Here is a 12906-nt window from a genome sequence, read left to right on the forward strand (position 1 = left end):
TAATTATAAAGTTATTACATAATATAACAAACATATATCTCTGTGGTGGAGATATCCTGGGCAACATCTCAGATCTTGCCTCAGCCTTCACTATCACCCTAACTGTAGGAATACTAGGTTTAGCTTCCAAGTTACTTATATTTCAACCTAGGTTGTCACGTACTAAATGGAAGGGAGATTCAAATGCTATAAGCATCCAGTAGTCGCCAGGAGAGTTAACTGTGGAGGATTTGCCTGCTCATCAGATGCTGAGAAGGTGAAGTTTACCTGTGAGACAAGGCTGAGGCATTGCAGTGATACGTCCACCGTTCTAAACTTCACAGTGCAAACAAGGAGAAAACCAACAATAAAAGAAAAACCCTATTGATAAGATCACTGGTTTCAGTGGGTGACCTGACCCCAGCAGATTTTTAAAAAGGTTACACCGCTCCCACTATACTATGTAGATTGTGCTTTGTTGATTAGAAAATAGGACAAAGATAATTCTTCAGTGAACTTATATGACCTATTGATGTGTAGGTCTGTTACACGTTGCGCATTTTGCATCTGTATTTATGGTAAAATTACACAACAAACCAAGCAGGTATTCACTACAGCATTATTTCTTCTCACCAGGCCAGTCTGTTTGAGTCCAGACTGTCTTTGTGTTTAAGCTGTTAGTTGTATCTATATTGGAACAGTAAGCCAAGCTGGGTAATAACCTTAATCACAGTAAAATCATGTAATTGTGATATACCTTTGTATATATACCACAGTGACACTTGAATGTTTTGGACACTTTTGAAATTTCTCAATTTCTGTAACAACAGGATCAAAAGTGTGATCAGATTTTAATGCAAATTTTAACGCTTAAAAAGGAGCACCAGGTTAAGCAAATCTGACAAAAAGTTACACTTATTCATTTATTTATTGTGATTCGGTCTTAAATATTTGTGTAAAAAGTATTTGAACCTTTGGGTATCTAATTAAATGTGAAAGGGAAAGATAGGCAGGTGTTTAAATCAGGTCGGGGAGGTTCTGCCTTGTTTAATGAAGAGAAATCTGTCTGATCTTGACAACACAGCTTTGCAGTGGTGTGTTCATGGCTTGAATTAAGATTTCCTAAGACTTTTGATGAAGATGGTCACCAAGCTAGAAAGAGTTACGAAACAGTTTCTAAAGAATTTAGACTTGTTGACTGTTATGCAGATTGTGTACACATGTACAAATGAATGTACAAACATTTATCTCCACCCTCCTCTGGAGTGGTCGACAAAGATCACAATAAGATCGAAGTGTGTCAGCCCAAGAGATCTTTAAGGAACTGCAGGTTAATGCCCAGGAAATGAAATGCTTTTCCTGTAGTGGTTAATACTTAATTCATGAGTCCACCATCAGGACAATGTTGACAAACCATGGTGTGCATGGCAAAGTTGCAAAGGGAAAGCACCTACTCTCCAAAAAGGACATTGCTGCCTATCTACAGTTTTTTCAAGACCATGTTGCTAAGCCAGAAAGCTGTTGGATTAATGTTCTGTGGACACATGAGACCAAAGTAGAACTTTTTTGCTTGAATGAGAAGAATGATGTTTGGCAACAACCAAAGGCTACATTCCAGCTTAAGAACCTGATCCCATCTGTGAAACATGGTGGTGGCAGTATCATGATTCGGGTCTGCTTTGCTGCACATAATGCAAGGAAGCCAACCAACATCCCTGAGTTGAAGCTGTTCTGTAAGGAGGAATGAGCTGAAATCCCTCTAAGCTGATGTTCAGGGCTGATAAACTGCAGAAATGTTCAGTGGAAGTTATTGCTGCAAAAAAAGGGGGGTCCACCTCAGTTATTGAATGCACGAGTTCACTTTGTTCACACACAAATATTTAAGACTCGATAATTTACACAATGAAGCAAATAAGTTTAATGTTATTGTATTGTTTGTTCAGTTGGGTTCCCTTAATATAGTTTTTAAGACTTGCATTAAAATCAGATCCCATTTCAGGTCATATCTATGCATAAATAGAGAAGATTATAAGGTTCGCAAACTTTCAAGCACCACTGTACATATATGTATTTTACTTCTTCAGAAAATAATAATGATTGTTTTATCAGTCATTGCGAGTCCAGTATTATTTTTACAGAAGGATCTAACAAATGTCTGTAGTTCTCAAGATTTCCAGGAGATGGCACCATATTATTGAGTCTAACAGCTCACGAATGCTGCAACTAAGATAGTCCTAAAGCAAAGACAAAAATATACAGTTTAAAATTGACTTGTTTTTTGGCACATTTTTCTTTTGTGTTATTTGTTCCTCACTTAGTTCTCTCACATAGCATATCCAAAACTCAGAAACTGGAGGTCTGAAAAAGGAAAAAGGAGTGCTGCCAGACAGTGTGGAGGGTAGGGAGCACAAATGCCATCTTGGAATAAGTGTACAAAACAGTGACACTGCTGATAAGCTGTACCTACACAGTTGCAAGGTGAGTTGTATTTTTCTTCTGATATAAAATGTGAAGATGATTTTGATCACTCGACTGTGGAAACCTCTCTCTGTCTCTCCCTCTTGGGCAGGGCACTCAACAAGTTCTTAGTTGGTACAAGAAAGCGGAACAATGTTAAATCTGGAATTGAAGATGTATGTATATGTGCATTTCTGTTTGTGTGTGTTTGTGTGCGTGTGTGTGCGTGTGTGTGTGTGAGACACAGCCACTGCCGGGAATCTCTAATGTAACACAGTAAGGCTATTGTGGATGTATGTAAATCCTAACTATCAATCAATCATGCATTCTCATAATTTATCTCCCAAACAAATACACACAAAATGCAAACAAGCATTTGCATACATACACACAGTCGAACACACGGTGAAGAGGAGCGACCACACACAGAAATTCGGGGAATCTAGATGCACACATGCGCTTGGACGATGGGTGGCTTTTATGTTAGCACCTTGTCACCTTGTTTTGTGCAAATCATCCCCTAGTTCATAGTTCAGAGTTCAAAAGTTCAAGAGTTCATAGAAAGAATAAAATCTGCTCACCTTTCCCATAGGTGGTTAACTATGCATATATGCCAAACATTCATATATAGATCTATATACTTTTTGTTTTTCAAAAATTTATATGAAATCTATCATATATACATTGCTTGTGATTTTAAAAAAAGCAAATATTTGTAGTTTGTTCATTTTACAAGTGTAAGTACATTTAGAATGAACAGGATATTAGTTCTTTCTGTCTTTTTTTCTGTCATTCTAAACTTTAAATGAGTGAAAGATTTAAGTATCATGTTCCACACGCTACAAAATCTACCCGCAGTGTCTGAGGGCAAAAATCAAACCAAAACAAACAAATGAAAATTATAAACACAAAAAAATCCAAATTAGTCTGAAGACATAACACTGAAGTCAAAAGTAAAATAATCAGTGAGGTCACAGTGAGGCAGTGAGTGCTATTCCTACAACCCAGATACAATATTATATTCACCACCCGCCTTTACAAACTGCTAGGAAAAAAAGAAAAGAAATGCATACAACCTCTTGCCAAGTGAAACTGCCTAGGCATACTGACCAGATGCTGCTGATGTATGGAGGTTTTTAGCGGTAAAACAGATTAAAGAGCCTATTGTCCGATTTCAGGATGAAATGTGGTTTTGTTGTGTGAATAAAACTCACTGGTTCTCACTGCCAGCAGAAGCTACTCTTGAGTACAATTGTAGATTTTGTATTGTTAAAGGAAAATCCAGTCATGTTTCTATTTTACAACCTGGGTCTTATTTTAAGAGTTCTGGCTGTCACCGTTTAAGATAATATTTTACTCATTAAGTAAATTGTAGAGATAAAGGCAAGCAGCAACACTGCAAGACACTGCCAGGTTGTAAAATACTGAATTTTCTTTAAGACCTTCCAGAGGTTTTCCCATCCCCACAGCCTGATAAAACTAAAAACACATTTTGTGCAGTGGCATTTCAGAAGGACACGTACTGTATGGAGCTCATTTAAGCCCTTGTATGACAAGTTTTGGCGGCTGTAATCCTTAAAAACAGATATTTGTTTTAGAGCTGCTCAAGCAGGCCACATTTACACACCTGGAACTTAACAGTACATTCCTTCTGCAGGGAAAGAGACATCTCAATGCCATTTCTGCTATCTGGCACTCCAGTGGTCCTTTCCTTTTTACTGGTGATGAGAAACATCCCGGCCTGTCCTTGTCCTCACCTTCTTTCCCTATTCCATACCTTGTGACTTAGGTGTCACAGGGATGGAAATTTTTACTAGCTTTGTAATATTTGGTGGTGTTAAAATGTCCTTACATGTAAGAATTTAAATGGATAACTACTAAAACAGCTTCTCCATGCTAGTGCCCCAAACTTCCATCCCTGAGTGATTAACAGGCATCAGATGAAGAGCCCCTTTTACTGACTAACTGTCTTATTAGGTGGATAACCCAGACACAGGAGATCTGTATCTGAAGCAGTAGGGATGGGTTTCAACTAAGGTCTCAACCTCACATTATGGGATGCCCTTTAGTATGAAGGAAGACTGTAAGAAAATAAAAACAAACAACAAACTATCTGGTCAAGACATGATGCAACTTGTCATGCTACGGTTCAAGAAAGGGTGACCATAAGGAAAGTATGTATACCTATGACAAAAATTTAAATTTCATATCTATATACTTTTTTCTGTCAAATATATATAGGTATATATATACATATATATACCTATATATATATATGTATATATATATTTAGATATATGTATATAATTGGTAGAAATGAGTAAACTATTGGCGGAATAAATTTAAAGATTCTTTCTGCCATCTATACTAAAAACAAAAAAACAGGCGCAGATTAATTTTTTACATTTTGTCTTTGCAACATTTTCTTTTCTTCTGAAAGCTATATTTAGATACATATATCATATTATATAATACCTATATATATAATATTCCCTTTGGAAAACCAAAAAATGATTGTGAAAAAAGCCACGAGTGTTGGTTAAACATTCTCCAAATATAATAGATAGCACAGTCTGGGTACCAAGGCAGAGGGGCTTTCTCCCATGGTTTACTGTGTGGAGCTTCACCTCTAGGCTCTAAAGTCTTCGGTTTAAAAACAACAGCAGGTATAGTGAAGACACACCTTTTCAGAGCTGTGTTCGCTATGTCCATAGTCATGTCTTCATCATTATTGATGATGATCGCTATATAAAGATTTTGAAAGGCAACTGAGCTTTCTGTTAGGAACAAATGTTTTTTCTCCTCCTCCTTTACTCAAACTGCAAAAGGCTTTCAGAGGCCGAATAGATGGAGGGATAGAGGTAGAGAGGAGAGAAAAGAGAGAGAGAGTGTGGGTGTTACTAAGGGAACAACCGAAGGTTTCCCAAATCAAATGCTTTAATTGGAGCTTCTCCTCAGCAAAAAAAAAAAAAAAAAAATACAGAGCTCATCTTGAGCTCTAATCTAATTGGCTGCAGGCATGGAGCTGGGCAGACACTGAGTGCCGAGTAAAAGAGGACAAAAGTATTGTCCTCCTTTTCAGTGCAGTGCCAATTGCAGGGTGTTAATGCAGAACACAAGTAAACATTTGTAATGCAGAACATAAACACAGCCAGAGTAAAAGAGGAGCGGTCCCTAGGTTTATTTTCATCAAATCAACTTCTCGCCTGTTCCATCTTCACCTTTCTCTCCAGCCATTGCTGTGTCTCAGTGCATGGGTCAGCTCTCTAGCAGCTGTTTTAGTGCTCGCTCAATGTTCATGCGGTGTCCAACTCGTGTCACTCCTAGTTCTGCAAAATCTTCCTTGGTTAGAGCTGGGAGGTGAGAGCCTTCAATCTCATGTTCCTGAAAGCCTGCTCTGTGCTCCCCAAGATTGATGCTTTCAAGCCAGTCCCCGACGTCGTACTTGTTCCAGAGGTGGAGGGGTTTTTGGTGGAAGGGCCGCAGGGCTAAAAGTGGTGATCCTAGCCCAGGGGAATGAGAGGGTGACGGAGAAGGGGAGCAAGAGCGGGAACGGGCACTGGAGCTCCTCATTACAAAGCGGACCTCTTTAGGCTCCTGGGGTAGGCTGAGGCTAGAAGATTTGAGGATGGTTTGTGGCGGTGTAGTCGGCGAGGTTGGTAGGCCAAAGCCTGAGAATCGTCCAAGAGGGTCGCCCCGATCGGGTGAGCCTGGGCTGGGCGTGCGTCGGGTGACAGGGTAACGGCTTCCGGGGCGGATTGTGTATGTGGTGCCATAACTTCTCTGGGAAATGGTGTGAAGCTCGCCTAGGCTGCTGAAAAGTCTGGTGGAGACAGAAAGAAGACACAGAGATGGTTACAGGAGTGAAACAGAGGAACAGGACCAAAGAGAAAGTAAAGAAACGTAGAACAAGCTTTCAGGTACACAGTACAGGATACTAACTACTGTTAGGTTAGTTGAGGCTGCAGGTTAATAAGTTAGAAAGTCCCAGAAAGACCCCAGCTTTCACATCACAGCATGATCAGAGCAGCAAATTGCATTCACCAGTGCTAACTGCATATGTTCATAAGATTGTTAAACCTTTAACAGAAATCACTATACAACTTAATCGCAAAACATCGCCTTGAACCTTAATTGCTACTTTACATAATTTACATTAACTTTACAGCGAAGTTTATGGCAGCATTTTCTCTAATTGATTTATTCCAAAGTTACTTTCTGTTGAAACTAAATATTTGACTTCTGAAGGGATGTGAACCGCAAACTGAAAAATGCTTTGAATTGGATCACAATTTTATTAATACACAATACGTTATCAAACAGATAAATTGCTTTACTATGAAAAAGCAGATCGGACTAAACTGAAAGTATTTATTCTCCATGTCAATATGCGATTAATACAGTACAAACATGTATACCCAAATACAGTACACAAATTCTTGTACCACTATACAGATTAGGCAGATTAGGTAATTTTTAACATTTGTTGCACATAGCTCTTCATATAAGGAAACTGTATATAGTAAACGTGCCTATGTATGGCAAAAAATTAGGTGTGTAAAGAAAAGTGAAGTAACAATGACATTGCTGCTAAACACCATGTGGAGCTACACAGGACAGCATATGTTTTTGAAGATTATTTGAATCAAATGAATATTTATTTACCTTTCAGACATTCAGCAGACACTTTATTTAACACACCCTGCCATTTAGGAAATCTCATTGACCAACCAACCTAGTCTTACCATCTGCCATGTGGATGAAGAACTGTACTAGCAGTTAATTGGCAATAAATCTTTAGCTGCAGATACTGCAGCAATATTCACTCCAGTCTTTACCACGGGTTCCATAAATGTGGCTTTAGTTGTACTCCTGATGCACTACAATTATAACTTTGATTAGCTGATTAGCTATTAGTATACTACTGATCGAATGATTTGGTCAGAGGAGAGGAGAGTGATGGATTAGATTAATTAAGTGTAGCATGAAAGAGTAGCTTTGTACAAGCATGGAAAAGCAACAAAAAAAGAGGTTTAAATGTGGTTGGTGAGAGTTTGTCTAGTGTTGTCTGTTCTGTTCATGCGTGTAATTAAGTGTCACATAAAGGTGCGAAGCATTTTCCATCTACTAGGTGTTTCTGAAGCTTTTGACCTGGGTATAATTCAGACTAAACAGTGTATCAGAACAAAGGGAGCTAAGCAGCGCACAGGCTGGAAAAATGATTCGACTACAGGGAGCTGACAGATATGAGATGAGCTCCATGCGCACTTACACAGTTGTCCTGCCCTCCTGGGTGCACAGTCTGTTCTAGACCAATCAGATCAGAGCAGCAGGGCGGAGCATGCAAGGTGAGCAGAGAGAGAGAGAGAGAGAGAGAGAGAGAGAGAGAGCAATGGGAGAGAATGTTAGCATCACTCCATGAGATGCAGCCTGCCAACCAGACTTATGCTGCGTTTGTTGCATGTTGGAGGGGGGGAACCGTCAGAGCTGAGCATTTTAAATTCCAATCTTCATGACTCATGGTGCCAAATGTAAACGATATGGCTAAGTGCAAGAAATTAATCTTATTGTGGCTGTATGGCACTGTAATATAGTATCTCCAACATCAGTAGAGCTTACACGCATAAATGTATGAAAAACAATAGATAGAAATACAGCTGTCACAGATAATATCTATTTAGCTGACGTATCATTGTAATTTCATCAATGCTATTAACTAATATAGGAAATTTCCCTACGGGATCATTAAAGTTCTTTGAATCTTGAATCTTGAATTTAAACAGCCAGAGTTTTATGTTTAAGACATTTAAAACCAGTTTCTGAGTCAAAGCATCTCCTTGAAACTAGCCACAAAGTTCCAGTCAGTGCTCCAACTTCCAGCTGTTCTATTTTATTTATTCAAATTTGAATGCAGAGATTTCCAACCTCTAATGTGCACTGAACGCAGCATTATAGCCTGCTTTAGCCATCTCTGCTGTCTTTAATATGGCTTGTAATAAGTATATGTATATGACTGCATAAGCATGGATGTGAGTACAGATATGAGTTTTTGTGTGTTGGTGTGGATGTGATATTATGACAAAGACAGCAGAGCAGACTTCAGCATTCAAAGGTCTGACCAGTGGGCTACATAAGAGAGAAATGAGAACACCATTCACATATCAAACACTGCACAAAACAAACAAAAGGTGGGCACAAGTCCCTTGACTTCTCTGGATGCTTTTGTACTTAATTAAAAAAAAAAAGAAGGATGTGAATTACTGTTTTTGTCAGCAAATATACGTTTTTAAAAATAAAAAACAGAGGATATTTTTATATTGAATCCACCATGTGATATTAATGTTGTGGCTGATCGGTAAATATATGTATTACAAAAGTACTAATTATCATTGTAATATGCGCTACACTGTATTTATGTGATGTCTGACTATGTGTGCTGTCTAAAAAATACAAAGGGTGTAACATGTTCTATTCTGTTGTAGTGTTTTAGAAACCTACAGTGTCCAATAAGCATAGACAGTCAGGGACCATGGCCATCACAATCACTGAAAAACAAAACAAAGTTATGCAATTACATAAACAGAGAACAGAAAACCAAAGAGCCCAACTAAAATAAAAAGAGACCCATAGGTTTTTAAACAACCTAAAACTGTGGCACATAAAGCAGCATGTAAATGAGGTGGATACACAAGAGACAGAGTACAGCAGCATGTGTGGTTTTTGGAGATGTTTAAATGGGGCAGACAATGCATTACAATTTTGAGTGCTGGGATGCCTATACTTATGTGAAGAGACACAAAAGCAGAGGCAGAGAGAGGGAAATAATGGTGTGCATAATCATCTTTGTCACAGCTGAGTGTAATCAACTGTCAGAATGGAGATGGTGGGATGACTTTGATTGTATAATCTCAAAAAAGGTCGAGCATAATCCGAGCTGGGTGTTACATGATAGGTTTATGATTTGATACCAAGAACACCTTTTCTGTCCAGGGATCCTGATGATGTGGTACAGATCAATGACTGATTGCCTAACTTGGCTCAGTGTAGCATGGTCACTATAGAACAAATTTCATTTGTGGCCACCTGAGTGATGCATTGTTTAAATAAGGGATATGTTGCCCTTTTAACCCAAACTACTGTGATAATGGATTACTATGACTAAAGTTGGCACTTATAACTCTTTTAAAAAACAAAACATTAAATCATACATCACTGTTTTGTATTTAAAGGACTATTGCTCTAAATACATACATGACCTTGCTGAAGAAAATCCCACCTCCAAGATGTCCTGAAGTAACACGAGGTGGCAGGAGACTTGTACTGCACCAAACTATACTTTTATCCCATGTAGAAGACAACAATTTCAAAACATTGCCTCGTCCCATTATTATTACACAATAACTATTAGCTCTATGGTCATCAACAAAAAAGTGTGAAGCACATTGTTTTCATTTGGATGAATGAAAACGGTTGGTTCCTCCTGCTCATTTTAATTGGATGAGATGACAGTCAATCTTAGATTGTCTCTTCCCATTGTTTAGATAATTTTAATATGCAATGTAGTGGGAACTATTTTCACTTACAGCTCTTATTCACACAAATGAAAATGATGACAAGAGAAGAAGAAATAAGTGGGCCAAGGCTATTATAAAAAAATTAAGCAACTTGACTCTAGTAGTGCCTAAAAACTCAAATATTTAGCTAGATAACTTTCTGTATATTAACTACTCACCTAGACAGCACATTTTGATTAAAATAATTTTGTGTCCATTTCAGGACTTAGTAAAACTACAATGGGAACTCCCCAAAAGACAGCTTTTATTATTGAGTTGGTATATGTTACATCCAACCTGCAAAAAACAAAAACAAAAAAACAAACAAACAAAAAATAACACAACCAATCTAAGGCAGGTTTATGTACACCTCAGGCAAATGACAAATCCTGGGCAGATCGAAACAGTGGATCACATTTATTTGACAGCTTATGTGCCACCTCAGGACCTTTGACAAAGTCGCTGGTTGTTGCATCATTAAGATGCCAAGATCATGAAGGGATGGTTTCAACATGACACACTATTATAGTTTAGTCATGTTTAAATATTTCTAAAAATACATCCTTGAATCTTTGAGATTATCACTGATATTAAAATTGGATGAAGCAGTGATAAGAAATAAAACAGTTCTGAATCTTTTATATCAGTGATGGCTGCAAAGAATGTATTATGCATTATTGATAAGGAATCTGGGAAACATTTAAGGAGAAACAGGAAGGAAAAGTATAAGCAGGTTTATACACTGATCAGCTACAACGCTGGTGGTTTTAATGTTGAGGTAGATGGGAGTCAGACTGGAAAAAAGATGAGGGAGGCCATGATCAAAAGGTGTCAGAGCACAAAATACACTGCATGTAATATCCATTTGCTGCATACTGCTCAGAGTGCCCACACTGACTTGTGTCCACCACAACATTAAAAGCAGCAGGCAGCATAATGTGGCTGATTGGTGTACTGTGGGTTAGAGCTCAATAGTGAAAGTGTGTGTGAGATGAGGAGAGGCTTTAGGCAATTGCACGCCTTTAGGCCTTGTTACCTTGTTTGCGCCAACAGATACTATGTACTTTGCTACACACTCACACACAAGACCAAGGAGTACAACTGTAACTATGGAAACAGGGAGCATTTTAGACCAGAGACCAGAACCATCAACTGTAGTACTACTGTATATATTTAAAATAAACAGGTTACTGAAAACACAGCACCATAGCCAGATACTTTATGCTCTTCTTAAACTCATTCTATTCTGATACATATGTAAATAAAAGTGAAGAAATCAGGTGATGCAAACAAGGTAACAAAAATATATAAAGGGAAATACGTTAGAAAAATACACAGAATAAAAGGGTTATTTTCATGGAATTAATTATTAGGCTGTTAGGAAAAAATATAATTAAAAAAACTTGGGTTTACCCTAGGGACTATAACAAGGTTTACTGTGTTCGGTGTCCTCACATCTGTCGAAATATAAAGGACTTCATTGCATGTTCAAGTATGGTGTGAAAAAGAAACAGACAAAAAAAATAACGACCCCCCCCACTATGTTTCAGATAATCCTCGATTGTTTTGCTTGTCTTTGGCTCTTTTATTGAAAAAATATATATATACGCACACACACGCATATATACACGTATGTATATACATACGTGTATATATGCGTGTGTGTAAAACGTAAATGAAGAGAGAATGCAATGATTTGCCTATGTCATCCACCCATATTTTATTCACTAACATAAAGATCAAAGGTTAAAACTGAAATTTTACCATTTCATGGAAAATATTAGCTCATTTTGAATTTGATGGCAGCAACACATCTCAAATGGGGTTTGAATGGGGTGATGTTTACCATTATGTTACCATTGTGTTTTAACAACTGTCTGTAAACATCTGGGAAGTGCAGAGACCAGTTGCTCGAGTTTTAGTAGAGGGATGTTGTCCCATTCTTGTCTAATGCAGGATTCTAGCTGCTCAACAGTTCTGGGCATTTGTTGCTGGAGTTTTAGTTTTATAAGATGCACCAAATCCTTTCTTACGGTGAATGGTCTGGACTGCAGGCAGGCCAGATCATCACCTGGACTCAAGCACTTTCCTTAAAAAGAGACATTGTCAGGAAGGGAGTATATGTTGCTCTAAAACCTCTATCTACTTTTTAGCATTGATGGTGCCTTTTCAGATGTGTAAGCTGCCCACGTCCTAGGCACTAATGCACCCCCATACCATCAGAGATGCAGGCTTTTGAACTGTCTGCTTGTAACAAGCTGGATGGTCCCTCTCCTCTTTAGTCTGCAGGACCCACGTCCATGGTTTCCAAAAATAATTTCAAATTTGTATTCATCTGACCACAGAACAGTTTTCCATTTTGCCTCAGACCGTTTTAAATGGTCACTTGATAGTGTTCACATATGACTTCTTCTTTGCATGATACAGCTTTAACTTAACCATGTTCACAGACAGTGATTTCTGGAAGTGTGAGCCCATGCAGTGATGTCCAGTATAGAATCAGCCTGTTTTTAATGCAGTGCTGCCTGAGGGCCCAAAGATCACACACATCCAGTTTTGACCTTCGGCCTTGTCCCTTGCGAACAGAGATTCATCCTCATCCGTCTAAATCTTTTGATGATATTATGTACTGTAGGTGGTGGGATCTTCAAAGTCTTCGCAATTTTACATTGAAGAATATTTCTCTGAACTTGTTCCACAATTTTTAGACATAGTGTGTAACAGATTGGTGAACTTCTGCCCATCTTTACATTCGAGAGGCTCTGCCTCTCTGAAATGCTCCTTTTATACCCAGTCATGTTGTTGACCTGTTGCTAATTACCTAATTAACTGTCAAATGCTCCTCTATTTGTTTTTGATTTTATTGCCACTTTTCCAACTTTTTTGAGATGTGTTGCTGCCATTAAATTCAAAATGA

General features: G+C 38.2%; 1 protein-coding gene across 8 annotated transcripts in view; it reads right to left on the reverse strand.

Annotated features, from left to right (window-relative positions):
• Positions 1 to 46: 46 nt before the first annotated feature.
• The window catches only part of shank3a (SH3 and multiple ankyrin repeat domains 3a), a 209372-nt gene continuing 196512 nt past the window's right edge, over positions 47 to 12906 (reverse strand). For all 8 annotated transcript variants that reach the window (XM_067500254.1, XM_067500259.1, XM_067500257.1 and 5 more), the window contains 2 exons: positions 7709 to 7738; positions 47 to 6259 (listed from right to left, as the gene is read on the reverse strand). In XM_067500254.1, the coding sequence (XP_067356355.1) occupies positions 5695 to 6259; positions 7709 to 7738 (595 nt within the window). In that variant the 3' untranslated portion in view covers positions 47 to 5694. The remainder of the gene's footprint in view (positions 6260 to 7708; positions 7739 to 12906) is intronic.

Source organism: Channa argus, chromosome 4 (genome assembly GCF_033026475.1).
Source record: "Channa argus isolate prfri chromosome 4, Channa argus male v1.0, whole genome shotgun sequence".
Lineage (NCBI taxonomy): Eukaryota > Metazoa > Chordata > Actinopteri > Anabantiformes > Channidae > Channa > Channa argus.